This window comes from Anopheles merus, chromosome 2R (genome assembly GCF_017562075.2).
Source record: "Anopheles merus strain MAF chromosome 2R, AmerM5.1, whole genome shotgun sequence".
NCBI lineage: Eukaryota > Metazoa > Arthropoda > Insecta > Diptera > Culicidae > Anopheles > Anopheles merus.
The window spans coordinates 3,047,850-3,073,532 of record NC_054082.1 but is presented as its reverse complement, the minus strand read 5'-3'; the positions used below and the strand labels follow the sequence as shown (position 1 = coordinate 3,073,532).

The 25,683-nt window shown below is 46.1% G+C and overlaps 2 protein-coding genes across 6 annotated transcripts in view; both read right to left on the bottom strand.

Moving 5' to 3' along the window:
• LOC121589521 (furin-like protease 1, isoforms 1/1-X/2) overlaps nucleotides 1-21,209 on the bottom strand; it is a 145,356-nt gene extending 124,147 nt beyond the window's left edge. For 2 of the 5 annotated variants that reach the window (XM_041908500.1, XM_041908503.1), the window contains exon 1: nucleotides 21,086-21,209. The gene's annotated coding sequence lies outside the window, so the exon portion shown is untranslated. Of the gene's footprint in view, nucleotides 1-17,375; nucleotides 17,609-21,016; nucleotides 21,037-21,085 lie in introns of those variants that run through there. The other 3 variants (XM_041908501.1, XM_041908502.1, XM_041908504.1) reach the window with 3 other exon arrangements.
• A 2,070-nt stretch (nucleotides 21,210-23,279) lies between these two features.
• LOC121603650 (E3 ubiquitin-protein ligase TRIM33) overlaps nucleotides 23,280-25,683 on the bottom strand; it is a 41,036-nt gene continuing 38,632 nt past the window's right edge. Inside the window, exon 14 of the mRNA XM_041932696.1 lies at nucleotides 23,280-25,611. Within this exon, the coding sequence (XP_041788630.1) occupies nucleotides 25,456-25,611 (156 nt within the window). The 3' untranslated portion in view covers nucleotides 23,280-25,455. The remainder of the gene's footprint in view (nucleotides 25,612-25,683) is intronic.

Here is a 25,683-nt window from a genome sequence, read left to right as displayed (position 1 = left end):
ACGCATACAATGGCGCGTCCTACATATCTCGGATGGCCAGCAGTGCCAGCATCATTCCCCGGACAAAACCCCGACCGAGTGGGGACATGGCCAACCGCTCTAAAACACACCGCCATCACACCGCTGTCGATGTGGTTTTATGTGCATAGTCATACAAACGTACTTACCACACACACACACTAAGGCGGTTGGTGTGGTGCCGTTATGACAAATGTGAATCTAGGATAATGTGATTTTTATATCTGCCATATCCCGTCTGGTGCCCATTTGGTGTTTTGCTTGGCACGAGACTTTGGACCCGCACTATTGAGGAGGGGAGGAAAAACCAGGCGAATATCAAACTTTTCATGAATCGTTCCAGGGACACCAGGGAGAAGAATAAGTACGCGTACTCGTCTAACTAATAGGAAGCATGCATTCTGTTTGCACAACTGACACAAGAAGGTCTGCACACGAAACTACATTTCAGCGAATTTCATGGAGCGCATCATTCTTATTGCTTATTTACCACAGCCGCCGCAACTGCAACCAGTAAGTTGTGCCCTTAATTTTTAAATATTTAAAAACGTGCATTTTCATCCTTCTCTACTGCAGAGAGAGCGCACACGTGCGTTCTAAAAAATTCATACTACCGAGAGTTTCGCGACGCGTCCGTTGAATGATTGCCAAACCTCTCAAGCCGCCCGTTATCGCACGCTAAATGGATTTCGACATTCACCGAAATGGCGGGGGCACCGGAAACAGAAACAGACTGACCAGATAAATTCTGACGCGAAAAGGCGATCCCCGCACGAATGACGAACGGGAAAAACGGCAGTAGGAGGAGAGAGCACACATATAGAGCCCACACACACAAAAAAAAAACGAGACAGACAAAACAGAATCACGCTAGCGTATAAATTGATATCGATATTTATGTTATGCTATAAATTTTATTTGATTTTCGATTGACTCTACTGCTCCCGGGCACTATCATATCTGGTGGAAGCCGGAAATGCCAGCGATGCCAGGAGAGCACCACAGACATCAGTGGATTAGGATTCTTTGACTCTGTTTCAGGCACGCTTTCTCGCCCCAAAACTAGCTTAATAAATCCATCTCTCGGGCTCGCTGCTCTCGGGGACGCAGATGGTACTCCAAATCGGGTCGTTCCAACCAGATTGTGATGCGCTGCAGCTCTTCCCGAGTACGATTTCTTCATCACATCTCGATAAGAATTGCGTTTCCTTTCCTGGCACACACAGTCCCCCCGTGATCATTTTCATTCCACATTGACCACAGCCAAGTCGGCGAGTTGGTTGGGGTCATCGACGTCCGCCGAGCACTCCGGTTTACTGCTCTGCTTTGTACGTTCGCTTCGCCTGCCCCCTTGCTTCACTGCTGCCAACAATTGATCGCAGACGCACAGCTTGCACATCAGGGGCAGGAGACTGCAGGAGGATTCTCCCGATCCCGTGTGCCTTTGCGCACGTTGTTAATCAAATTTTCACAATCTGCTCTTGCACACAAACCCGTCGGAGCCAGGGATAAGCGGCAGCCATTTGCCGGTGCATCCGTCCGGAAGCACGCAGGAAGCCAAATATTGCTGAAATTCGAGCCATTCCCAAAGGAAAAGTGGGAGCATGGAGGGGGGAGGGGGTATGAATGGAAAATTCACATAAAAATGTTCGCGCACTCGCACATACCGCGCCACAAGCACGGAAGCGAGGGGGAACACTAAATTGCACATGAGCTATATATTGTACAGTTTTTAGTCGAAATGTGGAATGCTCTCTATCTCGCCCGTATATCGCTGGCATAGGGAAGGAAGCAGGATGGGGGGGGGGGGAGGATAAAAATGCGCCACCAATCAAACCAAAGGCTTCATATAGCCCCGGGCGAGAAAAAATGGCCCAACTACTATCCAGCAGCTTCATTTAAAATCGAATGAGATTTTGAATGATGAAATAGCACCGAAGTGGATTTTGTAGCAGAAACAATATTCTTATGGGATTTACTTTGTTGAGGAAAAAAAATGTTCCCATTAAAACCGATACTGTTTCCAACAGCGAGTGAATTACAATGCACATTTTGTGATTGTTGATTGATCGGAAAAATGCCGATGATGCTTTAATGGTTTTGCTGCACTGCGAATAAAAATAATAATATCAATTCTAATTAAATGTCCTCAAGTCCTGCACAATACAGCATTTCATAACAAAGGAAAGCCCTTGACAACGCAACAAATGATCTCATATAACGTTCGATACGACGGCTTCATTACATCCCATCACAGCAACCCCCATAGTCTGTTGGTTGTTTCAGTGAACACACACACACACAAAAACAATATCTGGTTGAACGCATCCATCGTGCTTCCGTTTCCATCGCTGCTGCAGGGCATCATCGAGCGATGATTTAATAAAGTTAAATGAAAATGTTTTCAAATTAATTATCTGGAGATCGTGTCGGTGCCTGGGTCTGGTATTGTACACCGACGGTTACGCGTCGATATACATTCCCATAGCAACATGGTGTCCCGTTTGCACCGATGCATCCGCTTATTAATTTACTGACTTGTGACCGACCGCACACCTCGACGACTTCAACACAATCAGCACGGGGGCGAGGGTTTGTCTGATATGAAAAAGGATACGCTGTTTCCATCCCAGTTCCCCCTCCCCCCCCCCCCAGCTCTCTTTCTCGTTGTTGATGCTTTTCATGCACCATAAAAAAGGAAGGAGATGTGTCGTGAATTGCAATCCCCATGCGTTTTCCCCACTGCAATTGTATCGTAGAGCGAAGCAAACGATCGTTCGTTCCGTTGGACAATACGCGACCCTGCTCCCCATGTACACTGCTGCAGCTCGACAGACGCGCAATATTGTACCGGACCGCCATATTTATTGTTTCATCAACCGCTGACGAAGAAAATGCAATAACATAAATCATACCCCTATTCAGCTCCATTTCCCATCGGCTCGTGCATGCCTGTCAGTAATGAACACCACCAACCTGTGCACACACACACACACACATTCAATAACGCCGCTCAACGCACACGCAACATACGCGCAAATTATTAATGCCGATAATTTGGAGCATAATTTGCACCGAACCGCAACCGACACAGACAAGACAAATAATAATGCTTTCGTGCACACATTTAAATGTTTTGCCTTGTTGTGTTTTTTCTCTCTCCCTCGCTCTCTCCCTCTCTTCACGGCCACATTATCATAACATATGCACCGGAGCTTAAACGCGCAACATCGTGTTGTCATCATCATTGGCGGGGCCGTTTTAAAAAAAACATGATGTTGCATTCGCTTTTTACCAGTGTGTGTAACGAGCGTGTTCTCCGAGGTTTGCTTTACTGAACCAACCACCTGCCCCACCGGTACAACATATTTACGCCCTGTTTACGCCATGCTCCGTCCACCATTGCAACAGGTACAGCGCAGCAGCAGCAGCAGCAGCGAGTTCCCACGAGGAAAATCACCTTCAATTACTCTCACGGTTTCTTGGCTCTGTGTTTTTGCTCACTGATTCCTTCCGAATCAGTTAACTGCATACCATTTTGGTGGCATATTGAAGAAATTGTTTAACGAACGGTGGTTAAAGGCCGCTGATCATCATCCTGTACCCAAAGGCCAATCAGGGAGTTGGGTTCAGCGGCTCGGGCGACACAATCGCTGCCATTTCGATGAAGCGTAACAGCCTTTTGCCGGGCGAATTTTGGCGAACATTTTAAAAACACTCTCCACAACACAACAGACAGGGCCGTGATGATTTCTTGTTATGATTATCGCCGCCCTCGTTTTGGGGAAATGGGCCAATCAATTCCAACGATAACGATAAGCTTTGTTCTATCGCTGTTTGCTTGTTGGTCGTCGGCGGCGTCGGCGTAATAGTAATTGAAAGCAAATATGTAGCAACAACAGCCTTATACTCGTCGCAAAATCTGCGCCACGCACAGAGAGCCACGCCACACACACACACTATTGAGTTATACTGAATCAGATTTCCATCACACAGGGATATGAAACGATATTACGGTTAACACCATTGCGACACAAACCAAACCGAACCGATTTTCATGCACGTTTTTCCGGTGACACCGAGCAGACGGCGATGGGACCACATCTTCAGGGCACCCGAAACAAACATCCGGAAGTCATGGATCTGTGCAAAGATCCTCACGAAAAAGCCTACCCTTTCAGGATGTAACACTGTCCCCACCTTCCCCCTTGTAGAATGTTTTGAAAAATCAATCAACAACTCTTTTTTTCTTACACGCCGCCATACCATGCTTGGAGGGTATACTCTTCCGACAGCAGTAACGGTAAGGTAAAAAGGTTCAAATTTTGTAGGTCCCACGGCCCCGAGTAAATGAACCGTAACATATTTCTTAGTTCACTGCCGCCTTCCTCAGGAGGACCTTTCCGACCGTTTCCCATCGATCGAGAGAATTTGCTCCGATGTTTTTTTATGAAGTACACAGAGGTTCCTCCTTCGCACGTGGGTTAATCTTTGGATGTCTAGGCTTCCTTAACCGGCACCATAAGCTCGCACACAACTTTTCGCGTTGCCCTCCCCCGAGGGGGTGCTGTCTGGAACAGCATCGTTTAACCCACCTCCCAGAGGGCTTCTACATCATCACCAGCGCATAGAGGAAGCATAGACTTACGTGTCTAGCTACTAACTGCTGCTCTTGCAAAAGCAAAAAACCCTTGAAAAAAGAGAAAACGGACACACGGGGCACAGAGACATGCAACGTGAAGTTATGTTCTGACATTTATAAGCTGCCGCACCCTACCCTGCCCCCACCGATTTTGCTTTGGTGAATTTTTATCGCGATACTCTGACCTCACCCCGAAGGGTACGTGACCGGGGTAAAGGTGTGTACAACCGTTTTGACCGGTTAAGACATTGACCCGAAACTACCTGAATTCTTTATTAATGGTAAAAGCGTGTCCTGCGCCCTCCGGACAAGGTGAACTAAATTTAGCAACAAATCCCTTACTTACAGCGCATTACCGAGGCAGACCGAAAGCGAGGGAAGGAGCTCAAAGGAGGGGGGGAGCAGGGCATGAAATAAATAAAGTTGGAAACAAATCCAGATCCTATAAATAAACACTTTTGGAATTAATTTTTAACGGCCCCAAAACTAATCTGGATAATTGCAAAATGGAAGAAAGGGAGCGCAACGAGTACCGTTAGATGTGTATGTGTTCTTTTCGTCAATGAAAATTAAATTACTTTACAGCCCAATACAGTGCGTATCACGAAGCATAGTCCAGCTTAATCCCCACTAATTCCCATTAAAAGGCTTCACCGAAAATCCTATCTGATAATGTGACAAAAGTAGTCATTAGTCGTATCCAACTGCTGCGCTCGAGCCCATCGGAACCCAATGGGATCGCCATTTTCCTGTTCATCTTAATCTCGCACAACGCCCATTCCCATTACGTTATCTCTCGTGCGCCAGCCTTCATCTGCTACAACACACACTCATGCTATCAACGATGCTATGACGACATTGCAAAACGATAACTGTGTCCTCGCGTTCAGCAGGAGCTCACTTATCTAAGCCGATCAAAACCAAAACACCGACAGCGTACGAAAATCAGCCACAGTGCAAGAAGCGAACGGCCCCCAAACCCACCATCCAAATATAGGTACAGTACAGACAGCAAGCGTTTTCAATAAGTCTATCCCAGAGCCAGTTTTTCGATCAATTTCACCAAATTCTATCTTCTCCTCCCGTAAGGCTGATTCCACCACCGTCACACCACTTCCCTTCCATCCCACAAACGCAGCAGGATTTTTTTTCCGGGTTATTCCGCGCGCTCTTTCCTGTGTGCGAACCTGTGGGAGCAGGTTTCACTGAAACCTCGCACGAAGGGAAAAGATTGTTTCATGCTTGCCCAACTTCCTGCGCTTCTGTATCGCTTCGTTAAGCAACAGTATAGAGCAAAGGAAGCGCTTTTCACTAGAAGAAAGCAACGAAGAGCACGCCAAAAATCGAGTGCTCCTGCAGCAGTACATAACGAACCTTGCGGGTGGAGAGAAGCTGTACGTACGACGAATAAGCTCAAGCTAAGTACAGTAGACTAAGCAAACAACGGAGAGCGAGAGTTCGAGTGTGTACACGCCATTAATATTGGAATTGATAGTAAGACGCGGCCGTAATCCGGATCCGTTCTCTCCACAGAGAGCCACCATGTGGCCTAGCATTTTACACAATTTCCTCTGACATGAAGCGCATGTTCGTAAAGCAAACACAGATTTGAAAAAGTGTGTACAGCCTTAGTAAACTCCAAAATATTACTACAACTTTTCGTTGAAATAAAAATCTTTAAAGAGAGAGTGCGCGATGGAAAAATGAATAAAGTCATAACAAGCCGGTTTTGTCATGCAAATTGCATGACTTTAGGCGCTTTTGGCTTAATGTTTGTCTCTCGCGTTACACCCAACACAATATGGGGTTTCATTTCAGTGTACATTGCAAAGGTCTTCTTTTACCAACTAGATTAATGAAAATATCATATCAAAACCCCATTCTCACATCATTGCATCGAAATTCAAAGACAACTCAAACACACCAACCTTCCCCATCGTCTCTGCTCGGGCATGAACAAAGACACGAGGGATAAAAACAACGAACCCTACAAACCAACAGCAAAAAATCCATCCCTCGAAGCATCCTTTTGCGCAACCAGAGATCAGATAATATGGCGAATAATATGAACGGGTGTTTCAATGTTTTCGTTCCATCATCAAGGCAAATGAGGATCGGACCCCGGGAGCTCGACTTTTTTTTGGGTGGGAGGGGATGGGAGTGTTATCGAAAAAGCAATCACTAAAACGGTTTCGCCCCACAGTGTCAGGAAAAAGGAAAACATTTACCTTTGATATTCGACAACGCTACAGGCTGGCTGGCTGGCCTATCCTCTTCAGTGTCGAGTAGCGTTCGTGTTTCATCAACTCTCAGGTTGCCAAAAAGAGGACAGCAAAACAAAAAAACTCGAGCTCTCCCACCGAACTTCTAAGGACCCATAGTCGTACCAGAGAACACCGGATGTACCCGGCCGCTGTATAGTAGTATATTATGCTATCACTTCAAAAGCGAGCCTCGAAAATGCGAGAAACTCTCGTATCATATCCCGGGTAGGTAGCTAGCTATAGCTCGGGATTATATCCGGAGGGTCTTCCCAAAAGTAGCCCTGATTGATTGCTAAAGCTTTTGCAATTGGGAGACATTTCCGCAGTCCGCTCCAATGACAGCCGCCATCGGGGAGAGGGTAAAAAATGGATTTGTATCGAAAATTCATCGATAGCAGACGATCGGTAAGGACGAGCGCGTTGCCGATACCAAATCCAGTTCGCCGATACCAGTTACCAAATCGAGCACAAACTACAGACAAAAAAGAAAACATAATAATGAAAAAACGATTCAAACAATAATCTAAATGAAAAATTCCCACAAAATGAAAGCTTGTACAAACGCGCACTCGAATGGTAGTGTCCCGATGGCTCACCACAGCAGAGTGTACCTAAATCCTGCTCCAAATGGAGGCAGCGATGAGATTTAGCGCCATTTGCATCGCAACAATCGGATGGGGTACACTTTGCGCACAAAATATCCCCCATGAAACAGTGCTCGATCAGATCAATCGCTCGGTATTTGGAGTTCGGGCATTGAGGATTTGTTCGACGCAAGCACCAAAAAAAAAAAACACAAAAACACTCAAACGAGCGACAGTTTTGACGCTGCGGGGCACATACGGGCGTACACCGGGAACGAAACGATACATCCTCAGCAACAGAGCTAATCCGTTGCAACATAACCACCACTGCCGGAGATTGACGTTCTTGTTCTGTCGTTTCGAACGCAACGATTCAGACGCCCTACACACAGATTCACGCAGGCGGCGGCAATGGCGTTGCAGTTTGGTGGTTTTTCGCTGCAAAGCCTCCCTAAAACCCAATGCAAAATCAGGAGAGCCCGTGCGCGCTATAAACGTGAATCACAACTAGCAGAGCTGGCAAGCAGCAGCAACACACATGCTGAGGGATTGTTTATGTTGATTCAATTCAAATCGTGGTGCCCACCGGTCACTACAAAACGCTAAAAAGTATGTCTCGATACACTCGTGTCGTATTGGCGCATCCGACGTGTCTATCGATAGCGCAGTGACAAAAACGACACTTTTTTATGTCTGGCTTCATAAACATAAAATATATTCTTTTCGCAAAAGAGCTTTAGAATTTTGCGGTGAATAATATTTTACAGTTCTCTTTTGTGTACAATTACTAGCTAGTGCTACAGTACTAAACTACTTTTAACCAACACTACCATCAGTGGGAAAGATGTTTCAACCATTTTCTTGAAATGACTTGAAGCGTCGCTAACCCGTTTAAAACTTGGCCAAAACTAAAACTAATGAATCACGCAACTTTCGACGTGCCAAAGTAGACAGTAATGCCACTATCATTCCCACCCACCTCACCTCAGCTCAATAGCGATGACTGTCACTAATAAAAGGTAAAATTTTAAATAAAAACCCACCCATCGCCACCCAGTGCTCTATCTCTCCCTCTCTCTCTCGAATTCTCTGTCCCGAATTTGCTTCACTGAAACGGATGCTTTCCAAGCCCCAGCACAACCACCAGGAGTGGAAAAACTCTCGATAAGCGCACACAAACTTTTCTCCTTCGCGCAAGGAGATCCTCTTCAACGTTAAATAAAATCCGGCGAAGGAAATAAGTGATTTCTCTGTGCATTGCATTGTGCGAAGACTACTTTCCACGGTCGGTTTTCTGGTGTCCTCGAAGGAACGACCGGAACCCACCCGAAAATACAATAACAAAAAAAAAACCCTTAACAGTCCACGTGTATTCCTCCGCACCGGTTTACTTTTATCTTCAGGATACAACTTTCAACTTCGAAATGACTTTGGAATGCACTGAGAACCGTACACGTACGCAGCAGCGCTCCCAATGTCTCCTGCCCAATGTGCTTACAACAGGATAAGAACACACGGCGTGGTATTACTTCTTTCGCAACGGTTCAAACCCTTCCTCCGGCCGTCCAACTTTCATCACTCCTGTCCCCTCAACAACTATCTCAAGTGAAGTGCGCTAGTGCTTGCAGCTTCCGGGCCCTGTTCCTCCACTCGGTTTGGCTAGATTCCAGTGCACTTGGGAGCTTTGCAAGCATACGCAGAGGAAAAACAGGAAAAAGTAAACCCAGCGGAAAGCGACGATTCGGTCTCACTGTTGTTCTATTGTCACGCTCGACTCGCTTTTATATGCGCTTCTAAGCCCGCTAACGACAGATTCTTTTGGGCTGTGAGCACCACAAAAAGAAGCGCCCAGAGCTATTATCCTTCACTCTTTCCAAGAATTCATCAACTTTCCCCGTTTTATAAAGCGCCAAATGATGCAATAAATGAAAGAAAAGTAATAAGAATTTTTTAAACAAAGCATCATAATGGTTCTGCTTCAAAAATAGTGCGCGAACGGCAAAAACCACACCCAACTAAAGTGATTAGAAACTATTGGCTGCCGCGTTCGTGTTTACTTCACAAATCACAATTGCAATAACTTTGCACAAAAAGAGCTCTGGGCTCGCGCCCTCGTTACGGTGAAGAGGAGCAAAAAAGCCCCCCCCCCCACACCAACAACAACAAAACGATCGACCAACGATTCTTTCCCATTTCCCGTACTAAAAATCATTTCAACAGGCAAACTTTCATCAAACTTTGCCTTGCTCGGTGTGGCTTTCTGGGCCACGGTTTCTACCCGGAACTGCACACGGTGTTCCGGTACTTCATTCATGTCCCTTTCTCTTTCATCCTTAGACGTTCCGAAATCTATTTCAATCCCGACACACACACGGTTTGAATGGAAGAAAAGAAGCATCATACCCATGAGCCAAGGAATCTGGCGATTCTGGGAAGAAAAGAAACGAGAACTTCTTCCACCACCCGAGCAGAAACCAATGTTCTGCACTAGAGCCTTACCCGTTCGTGCAGTAAAAGCGTGTATATCACCTTCACCGGCAGGCAGTGGCGAAGCAGTGTGCTCCCAAAAAGTGCGGCAAAGAAGGGCTGTAAAGGTATATATTTATAACGCTTTTTTTGTTGGGTGGGATGTTCCTCCCCCCGGTGTGTCGACCGGCGGAACGTTCCCATTCAGTACAAAAGCCATAAATTTCAAATTTACCGAACGAGAGCAAATGCATTAGTTTTGCAGTGATAATATTTAGAGCAGAAGCGGGACGCCACCGACCCCGAGGCCCACACACAGACACACACACACACATGCTTAGTGTGAGATGTACCGAAAGGCCTTTTTTAAGCTTCAACCTCGCTCAACCACCAGGAGCAGCGGCGTGAAGGAAAAAGGCCAACAAAACACCATATCCAGATCGAAAAAGTTTTCATGCTCCCAAAAAAAAAAACGAATCCCGAAAAACTACACACACACACACTGGTTTGCTGTCTATCCCCCCCATGCCCAGAAATTTTAGCTCAGGAGAATGCTACCAAGCGAAAGGTGACCGGTGACGATGGCAAAGTGTGCGAAAAAAGTTATTTCATTCTCGAAAATTTCGACTCGATCGATCCAATTTATAAATGCAATCAGGCAAATTATTCAAATAAGTTGCTGCCACTACTTGCTGGATTAGGGAGCTGCCGGGAAGGGGGGTGATGTGCCACGCAGGGTTTTGTTGTCTGACAGGGATGCGCTTATTTTCTTCAAGTGGCGCGCGGGGAGATAGGGTGTTGGCCAATGTGAATCCAAATTCAATTCAGCTAAAAACCGTCCACGGAATCGTATAATAGCACTAGACACACACACACACACACACAGTGTGTGTCTCTGGCAGCTGCGCCGAACGAAGCCGCGCGCGTACAAAACCGACTCCCACCCACCGCTCTCTAATTCAATTTATCAGCTTACCTTGGGCCCGCGTCTAGGCAAATTAAATCGCGAACAAACGCACCAACTAACGATAGCGAACAAATTGTGTAATAATTGCATTTCCGGGTAAGACATGTTTGGTGAAAGCGCGTTGTTTTCGCTCCAGAGTTGGTGGGTTTGTGCAAATTGGGAAAGATCAGGTTCGTTCACTAACCAAAGAACGCTGAATGGAAGAAAATTTATAGAATCAATTTCCGGTGCTTAGAACAAGCACCATTACGCAGGGGGGTCTCGACGGATACGGGTTCTATCTTCTCACAATGACGTCTAACAAGTTGAAAATGTCGATGATATGTGCATTTTACAACTTATGAGGCACCGGCAGCCATTTCTTCAAAATAATCTGTATAAGATGATCGCTTTAAAATTCCCACAAAGCACCCCGGGGTACCGTTCGCATTTCCATGCAATCGATCCTTAAGGGTGCGTGTGTATGTGTGTATCGTATGCCTCTGTGTATGTGTGAGTAGTTCCCTTTTGAAAGGTGAGCTCATTTAAGGGAATGCACATTCTGATGCAGTTTACTGGCAAACTGTCAGGAAAATTCCTCAACCTCTACGCTCTTTCTCACTCTCTCTCTCTCTCTCTCTCTCGCTCCCTCTCTCCCTCAAAAGACTAGCAAAAAATAGCACTCCTCCCACCACCTCCCTCCACCAGGCGCAAGTTCTTTTTGCTAAACCCATCAAATCAATTCAGTTGATTGCAAAAACAGACGAGCACGAATGAAGCCCGAAGGAACTAAACCAAAGCACGGTATGCACCACCATCACCACGCCTCCCTTCTTATGCAGTTTTCGCTTTTGCTCGATGCACCCGATTTTATCGTCTTTTATTCCAATAACCCGTTGTTGCACACAAACACACACACACGCATTGTGCAAAATATCTTTCGCATTCACACGAAATGCTTTGAAGTATGCATTGAAAAGCATACGATGCTAAGTGCAGCTTGGGTACACACACAAGTACGTTGAAAGGACTTATGTTCTTCAGCAAATATACACACACACACACCCACACTAAGCTTCATAAGCCCTTCAATACGAAGCGCAATAGAGTCCACTGGATGCCATAAAATACTTCCCAACTGTCCATCTTGAGGGCAAGAATTATTTTTGCACCAAGCAAAGAAACAATTTTCATTTCAGCGAAATCAATCATCACATACAGCAGCAGCAGATTGCTGTAATCACGCTGTAGCGCGCCCTATCGCATCGTGGTGTGTCAAGGTTACTGGAGTTCGACTACTACGCCGCGGCGAAACCGTGTTTACTTTAAACACTCCAACCGGTTAATCGCACCAACACACCCAAATCCGGACACTTCAGTTACTGATTTGTTTGATTTTAACAGTAACTAATGAATTTCCAACACCGCAACACCAAGAATCGCGCTTGTGCGCGAAGAAAGACTGATTACGAAATGACTGTTTGCCGTTTGTTTTGTTACATCTGTCAAACGAAATTTTGTCATCTTGTGAGTCCTCCTTAATTCACGGGCACGGTTTACTTGCAGCACAGTCTTTTGTGTGATAGACAAAGCTCCAATCATAAGTAGATCAACCCCGCCATATAGTCCGACGTTTTGGCTCAAAAGAAACTGTCTTCTCATCACGGCTGACTCACCCCGATGTCAACCGTATGTATCGCGCGCGGAGCTGCAGTAAGAGAGCGAAAGCCGAGATGATTCAACACTAATGACAAGACGCAACGCGTCTTATCTTCTATCCATCGGGTCCGAGACGTCGCCGCGTCGTTGATTTCCACGGCGCGCTGATTCCTACGGAACGGAACCCAGAGCAGCCTAGGGCCCGAGCAAAAACCAATGGCAGAGTTATACAGCAAGGCAAGAGAAATTATGCCAAAAGCCACAGCTCACTAGATGACTGCACCACAAACAGATATTTAGATGAGTCGGGTTTTTTTTCTTCTTCTTTTTAGCGCGATCACGTAACCAGCGGTCTAAAAGATCTGCACTGCGAATTTCTCTTTCGCGCTTCCCCGTCCAGAAATAGTCTGCCCAATCCTTTCTCAGGTTCTTTCATCATCTGTCACCTTTCCCTTTCCCGGGGTTGAGTTGTAGTGGTGGGAACTCGGAATCGGAACTACCCGGTTCCGGTTATATATTCGGAAACGATTCTGAGGCCGATTCCGATTCTGGAATCAATTCCGATTCTTGAAGTCGTTCCGGAGAAGATTCCAAAGCTGATTCTGGAGTAGATTCCGGAGAAGATTTCAAAGCCAATTCTGGAGTAGATTCCGGAGGCGAATCGGATTCCAGAATTAGTCCTAAAATCGCAATCAGCGCCGGAATCGGAATCAGAATTGGCTCCGGAGTCAGACGCTTTTAGAAACGAGAACAATCCCGGAATCTCCTTGCGATTGGATCGTTTACAAATAAATTTGGGTTCTTGGGGACTATCGATGCACTCATAGGTGCATAGGAACCAAACGCCTTTACCGAAAGCGAATTAGATTCCGGAGCCGATTCTGATAGCGGAGCCGACTTCGATTCCGATGACGATGCTGACAGCGGATCCGACTCCGATTCTGGAGCAGATTCTGGAGCAGATTCCGGAACCAATCGCGGAGCAGAATCCGAAATCGATTCTGAAAACTGATCCCTACGAACCTACTATCCGGAATCGATTCCATAAAAATTCGGAGCTAGTCGGAATCGATTCCGACCAAAACTTCATGTATCCCACCACTAGTGTGGTGCATTCGGACATAGACCACACCAACCACACACACACACTCTTAGCGCAACTCATCAGCGCCAGCCGCGAACCCAGGTGAATTCGCCCATTTCCTTCCATATTTAGACGGCCGTGGATCGTGGAGTAAACGTTTGTCACCCACTCGGCGGACGAGTCCGCACCGAGTCAGCGGAGATTCTCGCAGGTGAGTGAACTCCTAGACGAAACGATCGTGCGATTAGCACCAGCGGGAGCAGCAGCTGACAACAACGACGGAGCGGCCTGCTGTCCGATGATGATCGCTCAGATTGACAGAATGAGTACCAACGTCCGCTTAGCTTCTCCACTCGCTCTCTTCTACCCTTCTCCTGGGGCTCTGTGTGTCAATCTGTGCTCGGGGAAATTAGTGCTCGCAAACACACGCACGCACCCCAAAGAGCATTCAACTGCTCCTCCTCCCTCGTTGTCGTCGTCTCCTTTCGCTCATTAGCCCTATTTCTATCGCCCCCCCCCCCCTCCCCCCTTTTGAGGCAGAGAGAAGCATGATGAAGAATTGCGTAGCCCCGTTGCCCTCGACACACACCTCGGAAGAACCTTCGCGGTTGCGTGGTTGCGTGCTTGCCCCCAGCAAGTTGACTTGTGAACACACATTCACTTCCTCCCTTCTTCTACACCCTACCTCCCCCTTCATCACCTCTTCCTAGCCAACTCGAGAAGCACGCTAGCAAGCAGCGCACGCGTTTGGGGGGCTAAATAGATCAGTTACAATTTAGACTCTATAGTAGAAAGCCTCTCTCTGTTTCTCTCTCGTTCGCAGCCACGCAACACACTCACAAGCCGGGTGCCGTTGCTATTATCGAATGAATCTTTCGGATGACCTTTCGGGCTCTCGGTGTGATGTCTCAGGCCACTAACACAAGCGTGCGCGGCCCATCGCCCGATCCACTTGTTTATTTGCGGGCATCTCGGGGAGGGTAGCAACAGCAGCAGCAGCAGCCAGCAGCATCGGAGAGCCAGAGGGGTTGAAACGCGCAAGATTTGAAGCATCTTCACCGCAAGAGAGAAACATTAAAAAATGGACCCATCGTTTTGTTTCCTCCCCACACACACACACACAAAGACGAGAGAAGCACGCAAACACGCAGCGAGCAGAAAGCGAACGCAAACGAACGACTGCAGCTCGGGGAAGAACAAACAAACCAAAGCGCAAGGGCGCACACATCATCATGATCATCATCATCATCATCCACATCATCTTTTCGCTGCAGCCCCCACCCTCCAGTTCCTTCTACACGTTCCGGTTTTGACGTTTGGAAGTGAGTTGCGTCGCTCGCTTAGTACGCTGCTTGATTAAGCATCAAAACGCGAGGCGGCTAACACTATTAAGGGAGGGAAGAAGAAGACGTTCGCCAGCTAGGGAAGCAAAGGCAATGCCTCCGATGCATCCGATGGGATCTTACGAAGCCATGCTTTTCTTTTGCTTCGCGTAACGTACAGATTTAATCCGCTTGCCGCCACCTCCCCGGGAGTACGCGCGAGTGTTCGCGGATAGCAAAAAAATGGAAGAGGGAAGGCCCACCGCCGGTGGTGGTGGTGGTGGTACGCAGCAGGTGGTCCATGTTTAGAGAACTGTTACACACACACACACACGATGCTTGCAGCTTGGTGCTCTCGTTCAGAACTCCCCACACACCCGCCGTCGGCCAACTGTTCGTCAGACCGAACCGACCATAACTCACATACATGGCAGCGAGCCGCGTTCTTGTTCCAACAAATTCGACCCTTCCTTAAGGGGAAGGGGAGAGAGAGGGAAGTGTTTGATTTATGCGTTATAGAGTTATGTAACATTTTTTTGAGATTTTGTTCCATTTCAGTGGCCGGCGGCATCGTGTTGGTGGTGTGGCACTTTTCGTTTTACCTTTTCCTGCTGTTTCCTGCTTGTCCGCGATTTGTCTAAGCCAATGCTGAGCACTTCAAGCCGGCTTGCTCGTACGTTAACCCTTCCGAATTGAGCAATTACTTGAAACCACCAACGAAACGTGTCTTATTGTATTGTTGAAGATCAAAGAACAACTTCGTTCTAGCCAAGTATGACATTGTTCTATTGTGCGCGGTACACCAAAAAAAAAACGATCATCCCATCATAGATTTCCCCTCCAGCACACGGGGTCGGGACGAGCGAGCATATACATACCATCAATCAAACACAACGTACCAAGCTTTATGACGCACCCAAATAGCCCCGACCCACAGCCACACGTCTGCCCTTGCGCCTGCTTATCTAATCTCTGCAAATATAGTGTGACAAATCCGCACGACACGTATCCACGCCGCCCGTGCGTATGACAAACGGCGCGCTTACACGAATGAAAAGCATAAAAAAGAAGCGCGCACAGACAGAGACTTAACGCCAAAACATTGCCATGCTTTTGTATCGCTCTTATCAGTCCGATAATGGTGCGGAGGCACGTTTGCACACCCGCTGGGCCAAACTCGGGGCAGAAAATGCCACAGACAAACAGAAACATTGTCTTATCCCAGAACAAAGGAATGAGCTTGTTTTTTGCAACGCCAAAGCAAACAGTAAACGACGGCTAAAATGAGTCGCTTGTGGGATGATTATAGCAAATAGTACAACATGGAAATGCAGCGGAAAAATTGAACAAAAAGTAACACCATTTGAAAAAAAATTAAATAAATGCAAAATGTGTACGAAATGGATTCGCTAATAGCCCTCTCTGCATCAAACGCTGCAATTTTAAATCCCTCACTGCATCTTTATTCATCCTCAATGTACCTCAAATTGATCACGTTTTGCCAAAGTCATGGTAAAGAATTTAAAAAAAAAACGCATATTTATTCCCAGGGCAAATCACATAACGTGTCAAATTCTACCCGTAAGGCGAACGCACCCACAAACGACGCGCAAAACCGGAATTGGATTTGTGAAGCGATTGAATGCATATTTAAATGTCGCAACAACAACAAAACGATCAAAATTGAACGAAAAAAAAAAACAGGAACGTCACAATAATTCCGCAATGAAAATTCGCATCGAACGTTCGCAGCACGTTGCATTAATAGCTCAAGAGCGCAGCTGCACCACACCACCAACCAAGCCGCTGAAAAATGGGATTTTGATTGGTTGTGCAGGCCACACCGGAACAGGGAGCCAGTATTAGGGGGGAAGAGCACAGAGGGATTAGTTTGCAAATTTGATGAAATATGTTTTCTTTTTTTGTTTTCCACCAACCATAGCGGACCATGTGTGCGGTGTGTGTGTGGGCATAGCAGAAACTCGATTACGCTTTTAGCTGAAACTGACACGCGACTTGGTTGTGGTTTGAAAATGATAATTCAATTACAGTGTATCGAGAGTGCAACGAAACAGAAACGGCCCCCCAGCCTGCAGTATTATGGTTGGATGGATGCAGTTTTTGTTGCGCCGAGAGGACTAACGTTTTATGTGGCTTATCAGTTGTAGTTCCAAGAAATGCATAAATTTAGTACATACTAAATACTGGTTTTTCTACCGCAAACAGTCCACAGCAATTTTTGCAAAACCTTTCATGTCAATTGGTGCCTTTAACCCGTTCGGTGTAACTCTAACCACGTGACGAAGCGTTACAAACGAGTTGCAAAATAACGATTTCCTCCTCTCTTCTCTACAGACCCATATGAAGTTTGGGAAAAGTGTTGGACTTACCTGTCAAACTGATGTGATGTCCCTTCGATGCCAATGCAAACTTGGATCCGTCGTAGTTATTATTGCCAATATTATTTATAACGCTTTCCGATGCACTCACACATAAACATGGGTTCAAATCTCAACGGAACTGAGCTTTTTCTTTAGCTTCTCCTTCACTGCTTCGTTTCAGTAAAGGAAAATGTGTCATCGTTCGACGTTGTTTCAACCTTTTTCCCCCTCCCGGAAACGATCTGAAGCACACTTTTTTGAGGAAATGGTACGCCTCAAAGAAACAGGTCGCGATAATGTGCAGGTGTGTGTGTGCCGACGGTAGCCAGAATCGTTTGACTTAAAATAAATCACAAACGAGGAAATTCTATCACCCCCCCCCCCCCCCCTACCAGGTTCCCAATTTTCACCCCCGCCAGAGCTTCGATGGATCACAGGTGGAAGGTGGAGTCTTTTCTTCCCCTCCTGCTTTTGGTTCTTCCCTTCCTTTCTTCGATTGCATTCATTCTTTGCACCTTCGGGGAGAGGTGCCGCGCAACATTATCTTACTGTTTGCGAGTTTTTTTTTTTTTTGTTTCTACCCCATTTCCATCGGCACACTAAGAAGCCGCGGCACGACTTTTGTTTACGCTGCGAACGACGACCGAACAGACTTTGCGCGTTCTATTTTGACTCCATGCTTTTCCCCTGCCTTGGCAACTGCGACTAGTTTTCTTTTCGGTGCACACACACACACACGTCGTTTCCATCGCTTGCCTGGTTTTTATGCTCAGTTCGTTTTCTTCTCCTGGGCGCAGCGCAGCGATTCCCGTTCCCGTGTGGCACCGGTTTTCCGCCCCCTCTGCCAAACATTTGCCACAGGTCCACACTGGCTGGAAACGGAGGTGGACGACTTGGGATGAGGTGTTTTGTTGCTGCACACACCCGGGTAGCGTACGCCATTCCCGTACAAACCGCCCCACGCACACACACACACCGAGTACCTTCTATGGGGCACTTGAAAAGAAAATTTGCCCAGCCTGCTTTGCTGCCGCGTGGATTTTGCTCTTAACTTGTGCTACTTTTTCCTTCCCTATCTTTGGCTCGGGGGGGGGTTCGCTGTTAGCTGGCTGCTCGTCCCGTTAATTTGAGCTTCGCTGGTTAGTTGCCGTACCTGAACCGTACCTAAAGGGGGGGGGGGGAGGGATGAAACTAGCTGAGCGTGCTGGGATCTTTTTTTTTTCTTTTAGTTGCGTCGTGCTTCCTGCTCGACGATGGTCGATTATGGCTGTCTTTAGGAATATAAAGCGCTCTCGGGTGAAGGTGATGGAAATGATTCAACAATCAGCAATACAACAGTCGCATTTCAGGTTCGTAAAATATTCATCCTAATTATTGCTCTATATTGCATATTAATTTAATAATGATAGCTTCAAAATCGATCTTGCTAAAGGGTCTGTAAGTTCCATTTCAATCAAACATAGAACCACGAAGCAACTTTACCTCTCAAGCAGATGTAACCATTCTCCAACGGAACGGTACACAATAGCGAAGGTAAAGCCCTTTCAATATTGACCAGGAATGGATCTGACAGCTAGACCGCAGTAAATAAAAAGGAAGAACCGGACCCAAGCTGGAATGATAATTGTGTTTCCCCCCTCCTGTGCCGGATTTGTCCACCTCTTATCGGGATCGGGAAGAAGACGCACGTACGGTGTTCGCTTTTGCCCGATTCTCGCTCTCTTTCTCACTCGCTCTTGCACGCACCCCCGTGCGGCACTCCCACCAACACACACAAACATACAGGCCGCACGCTTTTGTTTACACACGGCCACCAAAAATTCCTTCGCAGTCACCCTGTTGCGGTGTGGTGTGCGTGCATCCACACAGCGGGCACTCACTCGAAACTGCCAGCGCTCACTCACTCACACACTCATTCGCGAGCACGTCAAGTGTTCGAGGGAGCGAAAGAGAAAACGAATGTAGGGAGGTTCACATTCGACGTACAGCGGACGCGCTTATTCACGATTGAAACCAATCAAACAACCCTTCACTGTGATTGAATTTACAAAACTAACGTTCTACCAGACTGCATCAAATGTGAAGGTTCGTTTCGCTTTTGGGTGCGATAACAATTTCTCCCCAAAAAAGGGACATTTCTTTCTAGCTACAGGAATGTCCAATCCCAGTGACAGATCTATCTCTACACCACACGCGCGCACATACACTCTCTCGCCTGCTGCTCAGTCTCCCTCGTGCATCTCTTTCTCGCACACGCAGCCGGATGTTGTCGTTTGCCTTGAATTGTTTGGATGGACCACAACAACACACTACCACTACTACCAACTATCACAGTCCACCACACACAGCCGAATTGCATCGCAGTCGGTTTTAAAACAAATGTGCGTTTGGTTACATTTGCCCTACTACGATTTACGCTCATCCACCGCCACAGCCAGTGCCCCACAGTGGCCGGAAAAGTAGGCCACTTCCTGGCAGCTCTCCCGGTGCGCCAGTATGTGTTTCGGGCGCTTTCTCCTAAAACATTTTGATTCACAACACAGAATCTTGTGTAAAGTGGGATTTTTACAGCACTTACTGTACTGTGCGTGAATAACAAACGCACACAAACGCATAAACACACACACACACACACATGACAAGATAGGGTATCGGCCACGCCGTCCTCTACCTACGGTGTAAGAAGAGAGCCAGTAAGAAAACAACAACACAGCATCTCTTCATGGCGCCAGGCGCCACACCAGACAGACCACCGGGCAAAACGTCACCGAAAGGGAGAAAAAAGATCACGACAAACAGCATCTCCTATGTGCGTGTGTTTGTGTGTCTGTAATTGTGTGCGGGTTTGTTCGCTGCCCTTCCGGATATTGACCGCTGTGTGCATAGCGAATCTTTGCGATTATCTGCAACGATTTCCAAGTAGGGCTTAACCAATTTACATACGCACGTAGAGAAAGTGGGCCCAAAAAGAGAAAAGAGATAAAACAAGCAGGCCCTCACACATACACACACCACACACACACACACACACTGATTCACTGTAGTTTGCTATCTGTCCTAAATGGTAGATCAAGTTGTGATCTTTACTTTGCAATTCTGGCTTCCGTTACAACGTCGCTACAATGGGACAAAGTTCGCACTCAGATTCGACCTTTTGCAAGACACCACAAAGAATGGTGCAACTGCCAACATATCATCCCCCCTCTCCCGACGGGGTGACGATCACGACGATGGCGACGATCGCGACAACGGGACTTTGGTAGGGTTGCTTTGATGAGGTACAATTCACTTGTGCTCTTCCTTCTACCACCACACCGACTCGACCACGCACACACACGAACACACACTGCTCGCATAGAAATGCTTGTGCACTTTGTTGTGATACAGGAGGGGGATGGATCAAGTATACGCACTTTGCCATCGCACTTTACTATGCTGGCAACATGCCACACACACGCACACACACACACACCTCACCACGAGAAAGGTTTCAGCACGCAGAACATCAACACAACACAATCGGCACAGAATACGAAACCCGCACGCCATGTGCCGCTACGGAAGATGTTTCGACAACCTAGCGACACCGAGACGGCGTGTAAGCGGTTCACCCCCTCTAGTAGTCAGCTGATGGAAAGGGAAACACACACTTTTCTTGACACACAGCCTGCAACTTATTTAGCCCTGCTTCAAGCACCCAACTGGCAGCGGCAACTTACAATGCACTCGCGACAAATGTTGGAAAACGCGGTTTCCCCCGAATATTGGAATATCCTTTGCCCAAGATCGGCCAGACGGGAGCAACGTGCAGCACGTCCGCACTCTTGAAAGCGTTGGAAGCGAGTGTGCGTGAGTGGCGCTTTTGGCTGAGGTTTCGGATGGATGTTGCCCTCTCACGAGTGGCCAACAATTTGTTGTTTGCGATTGTATGTGTGTGTGAACGCGCGAGCGTGTTCGAACTGTCAGGGGCGGTTAAGGTTGTCTACACGGAGGATTCGGTGCATCCCGAGCAGCATCTTTGTCTAACGATTGTGAGTGATTTTCTGTGAAAAAAGTGTACATTTTTTTTTTAATTACAGGCGGTCCCCGAGATACACGGTTAATGGGGACCGAAAACGGCAGCAAAATACCGCGTACCTCGAATTTCCGCGTAAGTCGAATCTCGTGATTTCCAGCCAAAATATCACAAATTTTCATGCAATTTTGCACGTAGGGGTGGTTTTCGCCACTAAATTAATTATCTGATATGTTTCTACTGAATTAATCCTTTTTAAATAGTATTTTACATTCGTTCAATACGGAAATTATTTGGTATTTCACAATGGATGTGTCAAATCAGTACAATTTGCTCAAAGAACTGTCAAATTTGGAAAACCGCGTATCTCCGAATCCGCGTATAAGAGGTACCGTGTATCTCGGGGACCGCCTGTATCATAAAATACAGGCCTAGAGCAATAGAAAAACAACGTTTGCGGAGTATTGGAAATTATTCATTGATACTTACTGGCTCTTTCTAGGTGTGATAAATAAACCAAGTTTGCACAGTAAAATAAGGCGGCGCTCTGTAACTCTGCAATCGATAGAAAAGACAACAGACTCCGTAAACGAACGTAAAGCGATGTCAGACACGCTTCCACAAACGAGCCAAACATCGTTTCCAACCTGTCAAATTATATACGTTTGTTCGAGGAGTGTGACGTCTTGTTCGATAGATGACAGTGCGTGCACTAACCGCAAGACTCCACACAGCATAACACGGAGCGCAACATAACAACTGACAGCTGCCAAACGCATCACAAAACGCTTGGGAAAGGAGGTAAAGCGATTCATCAACTGTCGGTCATCTCAGTAGGTTGGGAGGTTTTCTATGAGCAGTGAGCGGCCTACTAAGAATATTCAAAACATGGTTCCAGCAATAAAGCGTTTTCTGAAGCGTTTGGCAGCTGTCAGTTGTTATGTTGCGCTCCGTGTTATGCTGTGTGGAGTCCTACGGTAAGATAACTAACTTCAAAATAATAGTGTTCGATATGAAGAGTTAGATTGATGATAATTGAAACATTAGAACGAAGAAAATGGTGACAAAATAAAGAAAACGAAGAAATATAAACTAACATTGTAGGTATACAGGGTTTCCCACGATTTATTGGTCAGTTCCCATGATTTTTTGGTGCGTTCCCACGATTTTTTGGTCGTATCCCATAGATTTTTGGTTCGTTCCCATAATTTATTGGTATTTTCCGATTGGATATCAATACAATTGGACCAAAAAATTCTGGGAAACGACCAAAAAATCGTGGGAACGCATCAACAAAATATGGGAACCCACCAAAAATTGATGGGAACCGACCAATAAATCGTGGGAAACCCTGTAAGGTGCCGGAATAGAACAAACTAAACTAAACTAAAACATGAAAAATGATCAAATTATATTTTAACATAAATCGTGGCAGTTTAGTGTACATCGAGTAATTATTTTAGCTTGTTTTGTTTTAATATTTTGCATCGCACAAAAACAATGCCGACACTAACAGCACAAACTCTAAATGTCTCAATAACGAAGCTCAATTCATACCAGACAAGCCTCCTGGGAACGTGCGAAGCAAAGCCTCAAACCTCTGTAATGTTTTACAAACCAAATTTTTCCTTGTGATCCTAATTCAAGCAAACTTGCTCAGCGTCATCTAGTGGCAAATTTACTAACCAAACAGGGGAAATGCTAAATTTAAGCGAGTCGGGGATTTTACAAAAATTGTCCGTATTCTAAACCGCATCTAGCCTATCTTTTAAAACCTCGGCTAAATTGAAATTGAAATTGACGTTTATTGGGAAAAAATATATATATATAAAAAAAATACAAATTTCGGATGTATGGTCGCCACCAACGTACAACAACAAGCCGACACATTTGTACAATTTTACAATTTCACTGATGTTTGCTTTCTTTTTCTTTGCAGTAATTATAATCTAACCATTCCAGTGCCGTTTACGATGCATATTATCTTACTGTAAGTTCTACCGTTTGTTCGAGTTACTTGCATCAAGTAGCATAATGCATGTCTTAAGATCATTGAGAAAGTTCAATGTTTGCTTATTCCATACCTGGAACCTACAACACGTACGGATCGTACGCTAATACGCTATGTATGAATGGAAGTATGTGGTTAGAATGGATAGAGAGGTACATACATACACACACACTCCTACCTGTTTGAATGTATTACCCCGTAATCTATCGTTCCTGCTTACAGTGCTTTGCCTTTGCTCATCAAACTTATGTCCCTCGCGATCGACCCCAGATTTGGGTCATCACCTTTTACCCTTTTTGAACATCGGTTTATCCTGTATCGTTCGTATACGTTTTGCACTCGGACGTGACTAATGATGAAATGTGGAAAGAACCTGTACCTCTCAGCTAAGGTCAAATAATTTGTTTGCGATTAAGCAGAAACATGCCTACCAAACTTTAGGTTGGCAGAAAGGGTAACATACATTCTACGCAAAAATGAACATCAATTTTCTGCCTCTATATCTCACGATGGCGATGCAGATGATGATGATGATGATTGGGTACTGTTACAAACACGCTAGCAGCTAATTCATGAGACTTTAGACCTACACGTCTATCGTAATTCTTGCTACGCCATTGTAATTCCAATTGTTCATGCATGGACGCGTACGGAAACCAGACTTGAGAGTAAGAGAATACACACATTTACACTCTTAAAAACAACGTTGAGATGTAAACCTTATGAAATTAAATTCTTAAACTATTTGCATTAATTCATCCAACGGTCCAATCAATGTGGTACACTAAATAAATCAGCAATTCACATACACACGGCGTACAGTGTGCCGCTGCTGTATCCTTCTTCTTCCTCCTGCTACAATTTACTTGTACAATCGAATAACTTAACCAAAGGTCGCTGGCAAATTAAAAACCAATTTTGGTTTGACTATGCTCTCACCATACCATAGACTATAAAGCATCGAAAATCGTTCGGCTTTGGAAGTAAATATTAATAAATAATAAACAGTTTTGTCTGTTAACGCTACCCAGTTGAGCGATCATTTCGACCCAGAACTTTTAACCACAACTGTCCGCTTGGCTACACAATGCGTTTCCAAAACAATTACAAAACAAAACTAATTAAAAAAAAACCATGCTACTGAGCTATACTCTGCCGTCAAAAGCTATCTTAATCGCTTTGGAGCGCATTAATCTCCTTCCATTCTGTACACTTAAACAATATGATCAATTTGTCATGCACGATTGTATCCCACTATCAATATCACCGTCACTTTTGTCAGCCAAAGATATTCTCCCTCCCTCTGTTACGATTGTGTGTGTGTGTGTCTGTGTGTGGATGTATATGTGGATGTGTGAATGCGTATTCAGCGAATACTAATGGTCTATGTACATTGAAGTGGATCCACTAACCTAATGGATTTAAAATCCGACAATTGCGCTCACACTGCATTACGGATCGTTTTCCGTAAGGACAGCAGTATTGGTAGTAGTAGTGGTAGTAGCAGTAATAGTAGTCGTCGTGCCATTCGCTGATGCCGTCGCTTCATCCATTTCCCCCCCTATTGCCTCTGATGATGATTCCGTCGTTTCTGCGGCTGCCGCCTTCGTTTCGGCGGCGATGGAGGTAACATTAGCAGCAGATCCCAATGCGTTAGCAGTCCCTCCCGCGGTCGTCGCTGGCGTTTTGCTCTCCCGTGCACTAGGCCTCCCGTCAGGTGGTTCATCCGACTGCTTGCCCTCTGCTTTAGCGACATCTGCATCTATTGCACACTGCAGTGCTTCATCTTCCTCCACAAGCGATTTTGCCGCATTCCACAGCTCGTTCTCCATCTCTTGGCTGAGTTTTGTACGCGCTTGCTCGGGTGAGGGGGCGGCATCATCGTTTGGGCACGTCTCTCCATCATTCTCCACCCGGCCATGAGCAACGCTCGAGTGAAGAGAAAGATCTTCCGGCTGTAAATCGCAGAGGTGCTGCTGCTGCATGTCTGGACAAACCTCCGGTAGGTCGGAGAGTGTCCTTGGCGGTTTCATCACTGCGCCCGCTACGTGTTGCAGTGACTGTTAGTCATCTTGGTGGTTCTTCTGCCGTTTCGATGCATTCGGTAGGTAGTCCTCGGCGAAGCAATCGACCTCGAGGTACTTTGGTAACCACTTGGAGAGCTGCTGCTCGAAGAACTTCTCCAACTTGCGGGCATTCTTGTACGTCATGCTGTCCTCCTGTGTTGTGGGGGGTGGAGGGGAGAAGAAGCTGATTCAGCATTGGCGCACTAGGTGCAAGTGATTGTATTA